The following is a 20,182-nucleotide window of genomic DNA, read 5'->3' as shown; positions in this document are numbered from 1 at the left end:
TCTCTCTCACACACACACACACACACACACACACACACACACACACACTCTCACACACACTGAGTCCATCATCACCTCAAAGCTTCACAGTCGTTTCCTCTTCATGGTTCAACAGCATATAAATCAAAACATTACTGAATGAAGGTTAAAGTTTGATGATCGCGTTATAATTTACATGTGTGTCAGCAAAGCTTCTATCTCTCGTTTCTGCTTCTGGTCTGGAGATTCTGAACTCTTTCAGAAGATGTGGAATAGTCTGGAAAACTCAGTCAGTGGCCGGGAAAGAGTTAATCTTTTACATTAGTTAATAAAAATCCAACTTTTAATTATTCATGTTAACTAATGGAACCTGTTATGAAACCATATGTGTGTTTTTCAGGAATCTGATATAAACATGTCGACATGAACTTTCTCAGCAAGATTCTCTTCAGACTGATGACTAGATCCTCCCGTAGAAGAAGACTAAAGCACTGTGTTGTGCGCTTGAGTTATGACTAGAGTCGGACACATTTCACAATACAACAGTGTTTAAAACAGATCAAACAATGAAGATCCACCAAAGGAACAGGGAGTTAACCCTCATCCTTCCCTGGAAATTGTTTTTACATTTTTTTAAAGATTGAGTGTTCATCGAAGGGGTCCGAGACCCCAGGACTTTTGTCGCACTTGAACCACGAATAAACCAAAAAATGTAATGGATTTGAGGAGTTTTGTGGTTGAAATATAAAAAAGTAACAAATCCTTCTCTCATGGGTCAATTTGACCCCCTTAGGAATGAATGCTTCAGTACACATAGAAACACCTAACAATGCTCAAAATTCAAACTAAAAATGCTAAAACTTTACCAATAAATGATTGTATAATGTCTACATGTGTATCTGAATGCACACTGAAGAGAAACTGGCTTTAGGACCCAGAGGAACAGCTCATTTACTCCATATAGAGATATAAGTCCATCTAGAGTCAGGAAATATCATCTTATATTATTATTTTACACAACAGGTCAAAGACACACAATGTAAGATATTTAGAGCTGAATTAAAAGGGTTATGCATGAAATTGTGAGATATTTTGAATTTAAGTAGAAAGAATGTGAGGAATGTGCTTAAATTACTATTTATATATTATTTATTAATCAAAACTAGTTATTTAAAGGTCAATTAAAAAATAAATAAAAAATAAATAAAATAAAAAAATCGCATCAAAAATTAAAAAAAATATTATCAAAATGAAATAAAACAAGCTTTCTGGACAAAAAATAATTGTAAAGTATAATTTTAGGGCTTCGGGTCATGATGAGCCGCGAGGGAAGGATGAGGGTTAAACATGAAAGATCAGGGCCCGTATTCATAAAGATTCTAAGAATCCTCTCAGAAAACTCTTAATTTAGCTTAAAAACTTTTACGTAGGAGTCTTAGCTTAAAAGCGATTCGGGACCGATCTGAGAGCAACTCTGAGTAAGGAAAAGACAAAAACTTTCATCTTAGTAAGGAGGCGGGGTTGACCCCGTTGCTATGTATGACACAATCTTTTGAAGACTGTGATTGGTTGGTTGTCCAAGAAGAAAAAAAAAAAGAAGTGATTTTAAGTAGAGGGTTTATTCTAAGCCTTCACTTTGAAATTACATGCGTAATTTTTCCTATTTGACCATTCTCACACACACACATTATATATGTGTATATAAATCCTTTTTATTTTATTTACCATGCTGTTAATTTCCTATAGGGTATTTGCTTGGCTTAGAATGATAAAAATTGTTCCACTCTTTCCAATTCCACTGATTGCTGGCATGTCTATTTAAGTGGTGGTTTGAATGTTGGTTTTAATGTATCAAACATGGAATTTTCCCAGTTGCCAAATATCGTAATGTAGTGATTACTTTCATTTCTGGCGCTATGGCATTTCTGTGCTGTGTCGGAGATGTTAGCGTGTCTCTAATAAGATCAGTCACAAACATGATCCCTGCACGATCTAATCTATAGCGTCTTATTAACTCACTGTCATCCATTGTCTGCAACACATTTCTTCTCCCTCTTCGTCTTTCTGCCATTTTCTCCTCTACTAAAGAGACTCTTCAGCCTCTTAAAAGTCCGCGTCCGTGCTCCTAACAATTTTGACCTTAAGACCTCTTTTAATGGTTAAGATGCTTTCTGAATTACTTTTTTCTTTACTAGGATTTTTTCTTTAATTTTAAGAGTAAACGCCCACATTTCTAAGAATTTTCTTAGAATTTTGTCACTAGGAGCTACTCTTTGACTTAAGATTCTTTATGAATACGGGCCCAGAGGTTTTGGAAACTACCGAAGAACAACATCGATCACATTTTCTACGAGAAACACTGACAATTACAGAGGTAATTAGCGGCGAGTGTCACACAGGGGTCAGAGGTCAGCGGTCCGGGTGTTTCAGGAGGCGTAGGGAGGAGGCTTCTCGAAGGGCCCTAAGGAGTGAGCGTAGAGCGAGGGAGCGTTTGGAGTCAGCATGTATGCGCTGGTGTCCTGAGACTGGGTTTGGGTCGGTCCGGTCGGGTTCGTCCCGTTCTGAGCCGCCGGTTGAGTCTCATCGGACGGGGAGTTCGAGACTTCGGGAACGGGAGGAGCTGCGGATGGAGCCGGGTAACCGTTCAGATGCTGGAGGACAAACAATCAAACATAACCTCACAGATTAGACAAGATTAAGGCATTATGTTGACTTTCTAGCAGCTGCCTTCTTTAAACTACATTTAAATTATTGTTAAAATGTTAAAAATGTTAAAATGTCTTAATTGGAACCCAAAAAATGTTAATGGATCAAAACCGACCGACGTTTAAATTTGTTAACGGAACAAAACCATCCAACGTTTAAATCTGTTAACGGAACAAAACCGACCGACGTTTAAATCTGTTAACGAAACAAAACCGACCGACGTTTAAATCTGTTAACGGAACAAAACCGACCAACGTTTAAATCTGTTAACGAAACAAAACCATACAACGTTTAAATCTGTTAACGGAACAAAACCGACCGACGTTTAAATCTGTTAACGGAACAAAACCGACCGACGTTTAAATCTGTTAACGGAACAAAACCGACCGACGTTTAAATAAACCATACAACGTTTAAATCTGTTAACGGAACAAAACCGACCGACGTTTAAATCTGTTAACGGAACAAAACCGACCGACGTTTAAATCTGTTAACGAAACAAAACCGACCGACGTTTAAATCTGTTAACGAAACAAAACCGACCGACGTTTAAATCTGTTAACGGAACAAAACCGACCGACGTTTAAATCTGTTAACGGAACAAAACCGACCGATGTTCAAATCTGTTAATAGAAAACTAGCGTGCTACTCCATCATAGGCATAACAGTATGACTTTCTTTAAAGCTGCTTTGAAAGGAAGTGTATTGTGAAAAGCACTATACAATACAAATAACATTGAACTTGACGTTTGAAATAATTTAGTCTATGTGTTTGCGATTGACCAGTGATGTCATTCTGTATCTAATGAAAATCATTCTCACTCTAATCAATATTCCATGCTGATGTACAGAAGCATTACCGCAGTAATACTTAGCCAGAGACGCTCACCTGCATGGGTAGTGAGTAGTTCGGGTACGCGGGGAGCGTTTGTCCCGACGGGCAGAAGCCGGTGTAGGAGATCAGGTGTTGACTGGGATTGTACAGGATATGAGGGGGTGGAGCCGGACTGGGTGTCATGTGACTGTGAGCCACAGGAGCCTGAACACACACACGTCATGTAAGAGCTGATATCACTTACTGAGAAGCTGCTCTGTAAATCTGTATTGTATAAGCACTGTAGAAACTGAATTGTGAATGTTATGACACTGTGAATTGTGAATGTTATGACACTGTGAATTGTGAATGTTATGACACTGTGAATTGTGAATGTTATGACTGTGAATTGTGAATGTTATGACACTGAATTGTGAATGTGTATGACACTGAATTGTGAATGTTATGACACTGTGAATTGTGAATGTTATGACACTGTGAATTGTGAATGTTATGACACTGAATTGTGAATGTGTATGACACTGAATTGTGAATGTTATGACACTGTGAATTTTGAATGTTATGACACTGTGAATTTTGAATGTTATGACACTGAATTGTGAATGTTATGAAACTGAATTGTGAATGTTATGAAACTGAATTGTGAATGTTATGACACTGAATTGTGAATGTTATGACACTGTGAATTGTGAATGTTATGACACTGTGAATTTTGAATGTTATGACACTGAATTGTGAATGTTATGACACTGTGAATTGTGAATGTTATGACACTGTGAATTGTGAATGTTATGACACTGTGAATTGTGAATGTTATGACACTGTGAATTGTGAATGTTATGACACTGTGAATTGTGAATGTTATGACACTGTGAATTGTGAATGTTATGACACTGTGAATTTTGAATGTTATGACACTGAATTGTGAATGTTATGACACTGAATTGTGAATGTTATGACACTGAATTGTGAATGTTATGACACTGTGAATTTTGAATGTTATGACACTGAATTGTGAATGTTATGACACTGAATTGTGAATGTTATGAAACTGAATTGTGAATGTTATGAAACTGAATTGTGAATGTTATGACACTGAATTGTGAATGTTATGACACTGTGAATTGTGAATGTTATGACACTGTGAATTGTGAATGTTATGACACTGTGAATTGTGAATGTTATGACACTGAATTGTGAATGTTATGACACTGAATTGTGAATGTTATGAAACTGAATTGTGAATGTTATGAAACTGAATTGTGAATGTTATGACACTGAATTGTGAATGTTATGACACTGTGAATTGTGAATGTTATGACACTGTGAATTTTGAATGTTATGACACTGAATTGTGAATGTTATGACACTGTGAATTTTGAATGTTATGACACTGAATTGTGAATGTTATGAAACTGAATTGTGAATGTTATGAAACTGAATTGTGAATGTTATGAAACTGAATTGTGAATGTTATGACACTGTGAATTGTGAATGTTATGACACTGAATTGTGAATGTTATGAAACTGAATTGTGAATGTTATGACACTGTGAATTGTGAATGTTATGACACTGAAATGTGAATGATATGAAACTGAATTGTGAATGTTATGAAACTGAATTGTGAATGTTATGAAACTGAATTGTGAATGTTATGACACTGTGAATTGTGAATGTTATGACACTGAATTGTGAATGTTATGAAACTGAATTGTGAATGTTATGAAACTGTGGACTGTGAATGTTATGACACTGAATTGTGAATGTTATGAAACTGAATTGTGAATGTTATGACACTGAATTGTGAATGTTATGACACTGTGAATTGTGAATGTTATGACACTGAATTGTGAATGTTATGAAACTGAATTGTGAATGTCATGACACTGTGAATTGTGAATGTTATGACACTGAATTGTGAATGTTATGAAACTGAATTGTGAATGTTATGAAACTGAATTGTGAATGTTATGACACTGTGAATTGTGAATGTTATGACACTGAATTGTGAATGTTATGAAACTGAATTGTGAATGTTATGAAACTGAATTGTGAATGTTATGAAACTGTGGACTGTGAATGTTATGACACTGAATTGTGAATGTTATGAAACTGAATTGTGAATGTTATGACACTGAATTGTGAATGTTATGACACTGAATTGTGAATGTTATGACACTGAATTGTGAATGTTATGACACTGAATTGTGAATGTTATGAAACTGAATTGTGAATGTTATGACACTGAATTGTGAATTTTATGAAACTGAATTGTGAATGTTATGAAACTGAATTGTGAATGTTATGACACTGTGAATTGTGAATGTTATGACACTGAATTGTGAATGTTATGACACTGTGAATTGTGAATGTTATGAAACTGAATTGAATTGTGAATGTTATGACACTGAATTGTGAATGTTATGACACTGTGAATTGTGAATGTTATGAAACTGAATTGTGAATGTTATGATACTGAATTGTGAATGTTATGAAACTGTGGACTGTGAATGTTATGACACTGAATTGTGAATGTTATGAAACTGAATTTATGAAACTGTGGACTGTGAATGTTATGAAACTGATGAAACTGAATTGTGAATGTTATGAAGACTCGCCAGGTCTTTGAAGGCTCCCAGTACGGCAGCGGTGATGATTCCCAGAAACACACCGAGAACGTTGAGCGTCACACAAGCCCACATCAGACGGTACAGATTCACCACGTCCCAGCAGCTGCTGACGCCCGTGAACTCGTAGTAGTGCACGTGATAGTCCACACTAATACACACACACACACTGTTACTGTACACACACACAGTGCTGTAACACACAGGGACTCACGAGCGTCGCTCACCTGTCGCAGTTGAATAAGTCACAGCAATAGCAGGTGTTGCTCTTCACCTTCACTTTACACTCTTTACCGTAGGCATTACAGGGAACCTGATCACAGGACATCAACACAAGCTCTTTAAACTTGACATTGTGTGTTATGAATATTGTAGGTTTATGACAGACTGCTTGTGATGTTCCTCATGTTGGATAATTGTTTGACAAATGAATAAACTGAAATGGAAATGTATATTGAATGACATTGATCTATTAATACTAACACCTTCTCTTCTCTTCTATATCTATCTATCTATCTATCTATCTATCTAAAAAATAAAGTAGTACATGTACTGCGTGAGACTAAACTGGGAAGGGTCACAGCTTCTATTGCTCTCCTCATTTGTAAGTCGCTTTGGATAAAAGCGTCTGCTAAATGATTAAATGTCAATGTAAATGAATGAAACTGATGTAATGTTTATATCTGACCAGCAGAGGGAAGCAGAGCACATGATCAGCGACTGATTCTTACAGTTATGAACAGTGTTAGCGCTTTATGAACTACAGACCTACAGTGTGATTAATGTTCATGATGTGAGCATAAGTTGAGATGAACACACCTCAGTGTAGTAGCTGTCGTAGGAGTAAGAAGAGCTGGAGTAAAACTCACAGCGGCCCTCCATCAGCGGCCTCCTGTCCTACACACACACACACACACACACACACACACACACACACACACACACAGTAACTCATGGTTTTCTGCATGAGCAGTGAGAGAGACACATGTGAGCAGATACTCACGATGAACTCGGCCGCGATGATGCCGTCGATGATGGAGCAGAGAAAACACGACACGACACCGAGACTGATGAAGATGATGGACGCCACCAGCTGACGGACAAACACGTGTTAATCAACATTGTATAGAAAATTGCAGTATTTATTATTCATCGCTGTGTTAAGTTCATGTTCCTCATAATGTAGAATCAGAATAAGTTCCTCTTGCAGCATCTCTTCTCTGATGACGAGGGCGGGGCTATAACCTGTCACTCACAAGAGATCAGCCAATAGCAAACCACAACCATCCAATCAATTCCCCACAGACACAATCAAGCCCCGCCCACATTTGTTCTTGTTCCTGAAGCGTTTCACTCGGATATACGACACAATAGAGGAGAAAAGACAGACTTCATGCTGATTTATTAACCCTATAAAGCCTGCTGTATAGGCCTCAGCGTTTCACAGATTCACGTTTTTGAAGTTTACACAGAGATGATCACGTGTTGTGTGTGTGTGTGTGTGTGTGTGTGTTGTGTGAGAGCGTTTTCTGCAGGTGAACTCGTGACTCTGACTGCAGTAATAAAGTAAATGTAGAGTCTGCTGGCACAGTGCATTATGGGTGATTTACTGTCCCGCGCAGGAACGGCATACGCAGGAAAGGTCGCGCTCACACACACACACTGAGTGCCATCATGTCGCTGGGTGTGTTTAATCAAGAGCTCTGAGCAGCTGAAGCCGTAAATACTGACCAGATAAAACTCACACACACACACACACACACACACACACACACACACACACACACACACACACACACACGTATGATATTCACGACGTTATGTCTGGCTAGGAGACGGTGTTTGACTAACCAACTCTTCTAACCCTAACAGTGTATTATAATTAATTTATTTATCATTTGGACACATAACTAAGTACATTTTCTTAGTACATGTTTCAATTAAATAAACATAATTATCTAAACTTTAACCAACAATTATCTAATATCCCACATTCCTCCTTCAATGTTTTGCAGAATAAACTTTTAATAACGGCGTTAACTAGCAAATATCATCACATGGACACTTACTGAGCTGATCTGAATAATGATGCGTTCTTCTTCAGAGCTTCTTATTGCTGAAATTAATTTGTTTTATAATTGAACACTGTTATTTTCCAGTTTATCACTGTGAAGCTGCTTTGTAAATCTATTGTATAAAGCGCTACAGAAATAAAGCTGACTTGAAGTTGAGCAAATGAGCTGATATTCTGATGACGAGCATTTAAAATAAAACTCAATGACACATAAAATAAAGTTAAATCTATAATCTAACGTGTGTGAGTTCAGAGTCAGTGTCTGTCAATCAATCATAAGTGCAGTGAAACATGATTAACCCCGAGCGCTAGCTAACATCCTCTCGTGCTAACCGCACATCACAGATCAACATCCATCACTCGTTAAATGAGCTGTTAAACGACTGCAGATTTACGGCCGTGTCGTTTTCCTGCTTAATTACGCTAACTAAATTCATTGGTGATAAACGAACCGGAGGAAAACATCACATGACCTCCAGAACAAGCCAATAAAACGAGTCCTCTGAGCTCATTAAACATGAGACCAACACTGGCCTCGATCCAAACCACATCATCTCTCAGAATTACTGCAAGTCACTGATGACGAGTTAATCACGTCACGACTACTGAACTACCAGCATCAGTGCTTCAACCATAGAGGGTGGTGGGGGAATTTTTTTATTTTTTTTATTTTTATTAAATTTACATTTTTAACTTAATTAAAAAAATAATAATCTTTTTTCCCCCCTTATTTATTAAAATGTTTCTGTCCAATTAATATTACCCCTATGTGTTTTTTTTCATGCATATTTGTTAGTATGTTTTATTTGTTCGCATTAAAAAAAAAAAGTGTAATTACAGATCATCTGTTAAAATACCAAATAAAAATATTTATAGTATTTTAAAATGTAATCTGATCTAATAACAAGTACTTCATTTTTGGAATCTGATTACCGTACACAGTCTAGATTACATGTAATCCTGCATGTGGTTTGAGTTTTCACCAACTAAAGCTTTGCAGGCGCTCTATTTGTTTAATATTGGCATTTTCAAGTTTCAACTTTGTTTTATTTATAAAGCACATTTACCAAAAACTGACCAAAGCGCTGAACAACACCAACGGAGAAACACACATTCATGACAGAGGCTCACAGTGACGGGAAAGCCAAGGGAAAACAAATGTTTTAAGAGACTACGAAAATCAGCCATGCTTTTATTATAGTAAAAGTGCAGTAACCATAGTTTTTGGGCAGATTGAGTAGGCTACCATTTGTTTAACCACAGTTTTACAACAAATACCATGGTTAAAATATGGTTAGTGTAACAAAGACATGGTTCATTTTTAGTTATCATGGTTTAACTATAATAACCATGTTTTTTGGGTTTTATTTGTAGTAAAACCATGGTTAATCTTCGTAAGGGTAGTTAAAAACATTTAAAAATAGTGTGCCGATCTGATATCCACCCGCCGGAAGCGATAGCGATAGCGATAGCAATAGCGAAGGCTCGATCTCTATCTATGCCAGTGGTTCCCAAACCTATCCTGAAGGCCCCCCAACACTGCACGTTTTCTTTGTCTCCCTAATCAAACACACCTGATTCAACTCATCAGCTCATTATCACATGGGTTAATTGAGCTGATGAGTTGAATCAGGTGTGTTTGATTAGGGAGACAAAGAAAACGTGCAGTGTTGGGGGGCCTTCAGGACAGGTTTGGGAACCACTGATCTATGCTTTAAAGGTGATCTGGGGACAGAGAGAAGTCTCGTATCACCTGACCTCAGATGATGTCCTGGTGTAGATAGAGTTGATCAGACTAATAGCTCAGTGCCAGATTATTTAAGGATTTGAAAACATAAAGAAGAATTTTAAAGTCCCACTCCGATCATATTTATGAGCTATTTTTAAACATTCTCAGTGGTCTTTAAATGATGATTATGCCGTTTTTAGCCAAAATCACAAAACCTGTGCCGTTTTCTGGGACTTCGCTTCAGCAGAGCGGCAGTAGCTCATTAGCAATTCGCCTCTGCGTTGTGGGCGGAGCCGTTGGCTGAAGCGAGATACATAGGCAGCAACAGCCTCTTTCTGTCTTTCTTTCTGTCAACACAGAAAACATTTCATCACTGGATAGTTTTTTTCGTTTAATTAAAGTGTTGTTTTATGTCAGCTGAATGTCCGGAACGCTTTTCAGAGAAGATAAGGCAACTTATTTAGCACAATTCACACCAAGCGGCAATTCAGAAAAAGAAAAAAAAAAATCTCAGAATGCTCCACATGAAACTTTGGTCTTCCAACCTTTTACCGCCGTGTCGATTTATTCTGATTAATATGTGCGAGGGAGAGAGAGCAAGACAGCGCTTAGTTTGGAGACGGTGAGGTCTTGTTTACATTTTCGCCTGGCTCCGAAGACAGAGAGTGCGCGCGCGCGCGCGTCCGGGTCTCTCTCTCTGCTCGTTCTTTCAGTTATAAACATGTCCTGTCACAAGCGCAGCAGTTCATCTACATTACTCACCAGTTCATCTACATTACTCACCGATCAAATAAGACTTTGGCGGGACAAAAATTCACTTTGGCGGGCGCTAAATCAAGTTCAATGCAGGAAAATTCATGCGTGAATTTAACTGAGTAGTACATGACCATGCACTCGCACAAATGCGACCACATAAAATTTTAACTCGCACATTCTCAAAAAATGGTCGCAGTCTGGAACCCTGGAATAGAACGTAATCCATTCATCTCTCACAGCAACATGTTTTGGTAAAGCATGAAAGCTAATACCAATATCTCTCCTCGTAGCATTGCAACCCGGGCGGGGCGGAGGGGAGTATGAGCTTGTGGCCCCGCCCAGTGGAGTTACTACGTCACAACTCCAGTCTATTTTAGCCGGCATTTTAGCGTCTGCTACTGATTCACAGCCATTTGAATGCAGAAATACTCAGAAATACAACTTTGAGCTTATTTTTCTCAAGATATGTCCTCTAGCATAAGAAAAATGCCACAAGAACATGTTAACACCTAGAAAAACATGATTTTCATCGGAGTGGGTCTTTAAACTCAATTCTAAAATTAGCCAAAGCAAGAATTTCAAAATTGGAGTAACGTGATCAAATTTACGTTTGCCTTTGTGGAGTTTTGCAGTAATTGGAGACGAGCGATGGAGGATCTGAACAGAGTCAAGAGAGTTGCAATAATCCAAACGAGACGTAATGAGACGTAGGTTTTCTCAGAGAGAGAGAGAGAGAGAGAGAGAGAGAGAGAGAGAGATGGAGAGAGAGAGAGAGAGAGAGAGAGAGAGAGATAGAGAGATGGAGAGAGAGAGAGAGAGAGAGAGAGAGAGAGATGGAGAGAGAGAGAGAGATGGAGAGAGAGAGAGAGAGATGGAGAGAGAGAGAGAGAGAGAGAGAGAGAGAGAGAGAGAGAGAGAGAGAGAGAGGTAGACGTAGCTGAAGAAAACAGGAGCTAATAACCACATTTTATTTGTTTTTCAAATCTGATCCCAAAACACATTTAAGTTCCTTCCTAATGCAGGACGAAGTGAAGAGCAAGAGCAAGATAGTCCAGGTCACTGCTTCAGTTCCCCGAGTTCACATGAGGGACAAACACTATAAACTCAGTTTCTGACTCATTCAGAAATAAGACATTTTGAGAGAACCACATTTTCTCTTCATCAAGGCATGAAAAAGAGGTTTCAGAGCAGCGTGTTTGTTTCAAGGTTTGTGTTCTCGAGCTCAAACACTGTTGTGTGAATGAGCACCGGAGCGCATGAAGGGTTTCCTGTGAGAACGGTGTGTGTTAGCGGCCGCTAAGTTAATCACTAATGATCTTTACAACGGAAGTGAATCAATCAAAACTAACTTTATCTGGACAATAACTCTATTCTAGATCTGCTGTAAAGCCTGAACAATCTCTGTTACTGTAATCTCCTGTTAGATGCTGTGAAACACTCTATAGTGTTAAAGCGCTGTATAAATGAAGATGACTCGACACGTTTCAGTTTTTCTGGAGCGATAACCAGGAGCTCCTGAAGAGACGAGTTTGAGAGCGAAACCTACAGACTCTGAACACTGACGCTTTAAAGATGCATGTGAGAAGCTCCATGTCAGAAACTCAACACCGGCTCTCTGCTTACCAGTCACTCCAGTATACCAGTCCAGTTCAGACCAGCTCTACTGACTGACAACATCATGAACCAACGAGGGGGACTGACAATTAAGATAGACATGCACGTCTATACACACACACACACACACACACACACAGAACTAGAGTAAAGAACAGGAGTCACACACACACACACACAGGCGCGCGCACACACACACACACACACAGCCGCCTTTGTCACCATTGGCTTTTGTCTTGCTTAGTTGGGGACATTTACATTTAATTTAATATTCAACAATATTATTGATCTCCTGCACTGACACCATTATATGAGAACTGAACTGAGCTGGACGATGACATCATGGTTTTCTCCAGAGCGGCTATATATATATGAACTAATAACTTTTTAACAACAAAAATGAATCTGAACTTCACTGAACTTACTTAAGCTGGACTGTGACGCTATTTTCTTCTAGAAACAAACTTTGTTGCATTCATGAACTGAACGATTCTGATTCAAAAACACGCGTGAACTGAGTCGTGAAGAACTGAACGATTCTGATTCAAAAACACGCGTGAACACTGAGTCGTGAAGAATTGAATGATTCTGATTCAAGAACACGCATGAACACTGAGTCGTGAAGAATTGAATGATTCTGATTCAAACACGCGTGAACTGAGTCGTGAAGAATTGAATGATTCTGATTCAAACACGCGTGAACTGAGTCGTGAAGAACTGAACGATTCTGATTCAAACACGCGTGAACACTGAGTCGTGAAGAACTGAACGATTCTGATTCAAACACGCGTGAACACTGAGTCATGAAAAACTGAACGATTCTGATTCAAACACATGTGAACACTGAGTCGTGAAGAACTGAACAACTCTGATTCAAAAACATGCATGAACTGAACAATTCTGATTCAAACACGCATGAACACTGAGTCGTGAAGAACTGAACGATTCTGATTCAAAAACACGCGTGAACTGAGTCGTGAAGAACTGAACAACTCTGATTCAAAAACATGCATGAACTGAACAATTCTGATTCAAAAACACGCATGAACACTGAGTCATAAAGAACTGAACGATTCTGATTCAAAAACACACGTGAACTGAGTCGTGAAGAACTGAACAACTCTGATTCAAAAACATGCATGAACTGAACAATTCTGATTCAAACACGCATGAACACTGAGTTGTGAAGAACTGAACGATTCTGATTCAAAAATACGCATGAACACTGAGTCAATGGCCCTGTCCCAAATGGCGCACTTCATGCGGACTTTCGGTCTCGTGGACTTGAATTACGCGTGCTCGCTGAGTCTACGAGTCCGTAGGCCGTCCCATTCAGCATTTTACCGCTCTGAAGTGTGCTCAGCAGCGCCCCCTTTGTACCCTTGAAGCGGTCTTCCACGAAGCCCGCATAGATGCAGGCTCCACGCACTTTAACTACCCAGGAATCCTTGCGAAAGGCCAATCAGACAACAGATGGGAGGAGATTTCACTCACGGATAATTGTTGACATGCTGAGAAGAAAATATTACTGTTTTTATGACCTAAATGTACATTTTACCAGTTGTTACCTACAGTTTATACAAACATTATGGTCATCGACCAGTGGTTGATGTCTCAAACATAATAATAGCGTGTTTAATAATACGATCGCATTATGATTCATTAAATAAATAGAACCGAATGGCAGGGCTTTACTGAGTCATATGTAAACATAGTATGAATATTGAAACCTGTAAATTGAAAAAAATATATTTAAATTATGTTTTAAAATTGTAATCTTAGTTCAAATGGAACATTATGTATTATTATGTACAACTGTATACATCATTTAAATAAGCATGATTTATCTATTGTCTAATGCCCAGGTGATATGCATAATATCAAAATATAGAACTGTAAAATTAGGCTGTGTAGTGGACATGCAGATAAGACGTCGGAGCGCAAAAATGTGATTTCTCCTGTCCAACAACAACCAGACCGTTATTTCCGGCATGCCGATCGAGTCTGTCCCAAAAATACCTCTCAATGCGCCCTCGTGGACTCGCGCCAAGGGCCCTATAGGTCTGCACTACATGACGTCACCAAAGTGTGGACTCTGAGGAAGTCCACAAGTCCGGAGTGTGCCATTTGGGACAGGGCCATAAAGAACTGAACAATTCTGATTCAAAAACACGCATGAACACTGAGTCATAAAGAACTGAACGATTCTGATTCAAAAACATGCATGAACTGAACAATTCTGATTCAAACACGCATGAACACTGAGTCATAAAGAACTGAACGATTCTGATTCAAAAACATGCATGAACTGAACAATTCTGATTCAAAAACACGCATGAACACTGAGTCATAAAGAACTGAACGATTCTGATTCAAAAACATGCATGAACTGAACAATTCTGATTCAAACACGCATGAACACTGAGTCATAAAGAACTGAACGATTCTGATTCAAAAACATGCATGAACTGAACAATTCTGATTCAAACACGCATGAACACTGAGTCATAAAGAACTGAACGATTCTGATTCAAAAACATGCATGAACTGAACAATTCTGATTCAAAAACACGCATGAACACTGAGTCATAAAGAACTGAACGATTCTGATTCAAAAACATGCATGAACTGAACAATTCTGATTCAAAAACACGCATGAACACAGTCATAAAGAACTGAACGATTCTGATTCAAAAACACGCATGAACACTGAGTTGTGAAGAACTGAACGATTCTGATTCAAAAACACGCATGAACACTGAGTCATAAAGAACTGAACGATTCTGATTCAAACACAAATGAACACTGAGTCGTGAAGAACCGAATGATTCTGATTCATTAACAAATCTATTCATGATTCTTTGATGGAAGATTTATTAAAATGTTCTTCACACTAGGAATAACATTGTCTTTTAAGAACTCTTCATAAAAGGTCACGAGTGTCTCACTTTTTCTCTAACCAAGCGCTACATAATGGATGATGCTTGAGGATCTTGTTCTCTGAGGCTGAAGGTGATGATACGAGAACATCTGAATCATCATCATCCTGACGGCTCGTTCTATTACAGTCGTGATTCTGCAGCGTTTGACCTCCAAACTCTCTGGCAACAATGTTCTGGTCACTTCCTCTAATCTCCGAGGGGTCAGAGGTCACGGGACTGTGTCTTCAGGAAATGAAACCTAAAGCTGCAGTGTGATGCGGGCTGTTGCACATTAATGTGTTCATCTGAGCGCCTGGTCTCAGCTTACTGTGTGTGTGTGTGTGTGTGTGTGTGTGTGTGTGTGTGTGTGTTGTACCTATAGAACCGTCTTGTGTAATGGAGCATGTGCATGTTGATTTTGTGAATGAGTGTGTGTGTGTGTGTGTGTGTGTGTGTGTGTGTGCTCATTAAATGTTAAAGGCTGTACTGGGATCAGAACTCAGGACACAACTGAAGCCTAAATCACACACGGACGTCACACAGACTAACGACACGTCTCCATGGTTACAGACACACAACTTCCCTTCACCATGGTATCATTCTGATGGAGTGTGTGTTAGTAACCACATTGAATGCATTAGTCACATAGCAACACCTTAATGCATTCAATGTGGTTGCTAAGGTGTTGCCATGTGGCTGTAATGTGTTCTGTGTGGTTACTAGAGTGTTGCTGCTGTGTAACTAATGCATTCAATGTGGATACTAAGGTGTTGCTATGTGACCACTGTTTTCTGTGTGGTTGCTAGGGTGTTGCTATGTGACTAATGCTTTCAATGTGGTGGCTAAAGTGTTAATATGTGTCTGCAATGTGTTCTGTGTAGTTGCTAGGGTGTTTCTATGTGACTAATATGTTCAAAGGCATACTAAGTGGTTGCTATGTGTCTGCAATGTGTTCTGTGTGGTTGCTAGGGTGTGTCTATGTGACTAATGCATTCAATGTGGATACTAATCTGTTGCTCTGTGACTGTACTGTGTTCTGTGTGGTTGCTAGGTTGTTGCTTTGTGAATGCTTTGTGACTAATGCATTCAATGTGGTTACTAAGGTGTTGCTATGTGACTGTAATATGTTCTGTGTGGTTGCTAGGGTGTTGCTATGTGAGTAATGTGTTCAATATGGTTACTAAGGTGTTGCTATGTGACTAATGTGTTCGGTGTGGTTGCTAGGGTGTTGCTTTGTGACTAATGCGTTCAATGTGGTTACTAAGGTGTTGCTATGCATGCGGCTGTAATGTGTTCTGTGTGGTTACTAGGGTGCTGCTATGTGACTAATGCATTCAATGTGGTTGCTAGTCACATAACAACACCCTAACAACCACACTGAATGCATTAGTCACATAACACCCTAGTAACCACACGTAACACATTATAGTCTCATAGCAACACCTTAGCAACCACACGTAACACATTATAGTCTCATAGCAACACCTTAGCAACCACACTGAACACATTACGGACACATAGCAACACCTTAGCATCATGCCTGTGAGTTTTAGATAGGCAAAAGTCTGGTGATGATCAGGACAGGCACTGAAGGACGGACACGGCTCCATTAGCTTCATCTAGCCATCAATGCTAATCTGATTCATCTAAAACTTCACCTGATCTGTCAGCCAATTACACTCAGCATTACTGAGCGCGTGTCCAATCGCGCTCATCGATCTGACAGCGGATGTGCCTCGTGTTCCCTGGTGTAAACACAGTTTACTGGCCCATCTCTCACGAGTAATACTATCCGAACTATATTTCACAAGGACAGAAACAAACAGCACCTGAAATACACAGGCTGTAATTGTATTGACGAGCCATTATGTCCCTCAGAGAGCCGATACTCCGCGACTAAAATAGACCGTAAAGACATGTTCTGGCTGGTTTTGATCTGGTACTCACCATCGGTCTGCGATTCTCCACCACGTTCAGACCAACGACTCCCAGGAACGCTCCGAAGCTCAGCTGCCATCAACAAGAGAACAACAACAACACAGTTGATTCAGCATGCAGTAATAACTCGACTTCATCTTTTAGACAAATAATGACAGACTTTAAAGGTGCAGTGTGTAACCTCTACCAGCATCTAGTGGTGAGGGTGTGAACTGCACCCAACAGAAGTTACGGTGGACGACAGGAAGTGATGTCGTCGTCTGAGACGGCAGAGAGTAGCCAGTTAAACAATGAGGTTTCTTTACAAAAATAAATTAAATTATTCAGTAAAACGATGTTATTGCGAATATTATTGTGACTTGTTCATCATTGTGTCAGTGTTTTATTCGCTGACTTTAGTTCACTTCTTTACACGAAGAACAACAGTGACGAAACACATTTGTCCGCTCAGGGCCACCGTAGAAACATGTGGATGTAAGCGGACCCGCGGTGTGTGTAGAGAGAAATGACTCATTCTAAGCTAATAAACACATAACGCTTCATTATGTAAGGTCTTTATACACCACTGAAGACACAGTTATGTTTATGATATTGCATTTCTGTCGACCAGAGTCGATCAGGCCTATACACACACACTACTCAAGCTGCATAGGGCCCCGTAAATTACTCAAGGCCCTGCCTCCCCCTCGCGTCAATCAAAGTTTACAACATCGCTGAGAAACTTAAGCAGAACTATCCTTCTGGTCACAAAAAGAGAGAAAAAAACACCATGAGAGTGAATTCACCCTTCGCAGGGAGTTTGATTGACAGGCGATCTGACCAATCATAATCCGCCATCTGCCATTTTCTTACGAAAAAGCGAAATATCTTAATTTGTGTTCGAAGATGAACGAAAGTCTTGGAACAACATGAGGACGAGTAATTACTGACAGAACTTTCATTTTTGGGTGAACTAAACCTTTAAACCACACAAATGGGTAACATGGCTCATGGCTCAGGGGTCAGGGGTCACGAGGGCCCCAGGGTCGGGTCATGATCGGCTCCGCTGTCGACAGATCCTCCTGTATATTACACACTGCACCTTTAAGGCTCAAACCGCGGCTGTCCTGGTGTTTTATGGCACTAATGAAAGGACAAAACAAAGAGTTCATTAAAGTAATTGAAGCTCACTATAATCCCGGGATAGTATCCAGACACGGCCACGTTATCCGTGTGTGTGGCCGACAGGAGCCCGACCACCAGAACCAGAACCGAGAGTCCGAACAGAGACACCGAACACCAGAGAGCCGTCCGCCGGCGCTTCACGAACACATCTGCACACACACACACACACACACACACACACACAAGGCCTTCACTGGGAGACACTAGTTTACACATATTGCCAGAAAACAAACTATATTATCGCTCAGCCCTAAAAGCATTATAGACACCCACGCATGACGAGTGACCTCTGACCCAACGCATGACCTCTGACCCGAAGCATGACGTATTGACGAACGCAGAGGATCGGGCAAAATAAAACACCGGTCACGAATTAGAGTCTAAAAAGAGGATTTTTTTAAAGAGAAAAGTGGGAGGAGCTTGAGTTTGTTTGAACCACGAGAGGCGTCGACTCTCACCTGAGCTTACCATACTCCTACATCATGCGTGGGGTCAGAGGTCATGCGTGGGGTCAGAGGTCACTCTTCCGCCGGAACTAGACTTATGTACGGCTGTTACCGGAAGCCAGTGATTACATTAATAAAGATATAAACATGGATATGTTTCTTCAGAAGGCCTGTATTAACCCCTGCAGGAGTGTGGATTATTGTTATGATGATGGAGGCACTTTTCAGGGCTGCAATTATATAACCTCTCATTATAAAGCTGGGAAGAGCCAGGATATATGTAATATAACTCTGAAGTGTTCGGCTGGAAGAAGAGAGTCATGTACAGCTGACATGAGAGCGAGTACATGATGGGATTATCTTCATTTTTGGACGAAATATCCGTTTAAAGGGACATTCCGTGTGATGATTTTGCTGAAATATGGTAATGTTACTGTTGAATGTTCTCTGATCTGAAACAAGTAACATTTAAAATCCGTTAAACAAACATCCAACTAAAATGTTTCAGAAAATGTAAAACATCCAAGAAAAAAACGTTCCATGAACGAATGTATTGAACGAACGTTTGTTCATTTATTCGAGAACGTTCCGTGTTTGCAGGATTACAGCAGATCTCGTGTATATCGACGCAAAACGTGAACTATACGCGACTATATGAAGATATCATAAACATTAATATCTGTAAAACTGCCGGGAAATTATTTTTTATACACAATTACAATTGGCTTGACTGAAGTCTCTGACATTAGAAAAACAAAACGGACAGTAAACGTGTAAAACACCGATATCTGTCAAACACACCAATGCAAAACTCTATATGCATAACTGAGGCTTAGAAATAAAACAAGTTCAATTCTAACTTCATGCATAAGACAACTATTAGATAAATATAACTTAGTTTCTCAATCGAATAATTGCACTTTTTAAATAAATGAAATGGTTTTTTAAATACATGAAACTTATATAAATAAAGAACATTAAAAAAAACGCAGTCTTTATTCTTAATTAAATAAACTTCTCATCACAGATGCTCTTCTGATGTACGGTTATTACAGATCTCATCATGTTATCATGAGAACACACGCTCCTCTAATAACATGATGATTAGTGTATGATTATAACTCTGCTCACCTGCTGTATCCGCGCTGGTCTGCGGCGCGTTCTGCTGCATCGCGTCCGATGTTACACACACACTCAGAGAATCTTATCCACAAAATAAAGTTTGTATTTTCCTCCGTGTTTATTATAATTCCTCTCAGGTAAAGTGTCGCGCGCGGGACTCACAACACAAACTCACGCGACTGAGAGGAGCTGATGGTGACGCACGAGCGGGGCGCGCACACGCGCGCACACACACACACACACACACACACACACACACACACACACAAT

At 39.5% G+C, this 20,182-nt stretch overlaps 1 protein-coding gene and 1 long non-coding RNA gene across 2 annotated transcripts in view; one reads left to right on the top strand and one right to left on the bottom strand.

Annotated features, from left to right (window-relative positions):
• Positions 1-20,182, top strand: part of LOC309494552 — a 116,881-nt gene that overhangs the window by 95,660 nt on the left and 1,039 nt on the right. The gene's annotated exons all lie outside the window — the stretch shown is intronic.
• On the bottom strand, positions 1,859-20,088 carry LOC309494493 (transmembrane protein 255B-like). The gene is made up of 9 exons (XM_082163901.1): positions 19,922-20,088; positions 18,351-18,493; positions 17,190-17,252; positions 7,152-7,241; positions 6,968-7,045; positions 6,376-6,461; positions 6,140-6,299; positions 3,575-3,724; positions 1,859-2,630 (listed from the first exon to the last, which is right to left on the bottom strand). Exons 1-9 carry the CDS (start codon positions 19,959-19,961, stop codon positions 2,406-2,408), a joined length of 1,035 nt encoding a protein of 344 aa, XP_082020027.1. The 5' UTR covers positions 19,962-20,088; the 3' UTR covers positions 1,859-2,405.

This window comes from Leuciscus leuciscus (assembly GCF_965113295.1).
Source record: "Leuciscus leuciscus genome assembly, chromosome: 3".
In the NCBI taxonomy this organism is placed as follows: Eukaryota; Metazoa; Chordata; class Actinopteri; order Cypriniformes; family Leuciscidae; genus Leuciscus; species Leuciscus leuciscus.
Note: the sequence above shows the minus strand (reverse complement) of the source record. Positions and strands in the feature narration are given on the sequence as shown.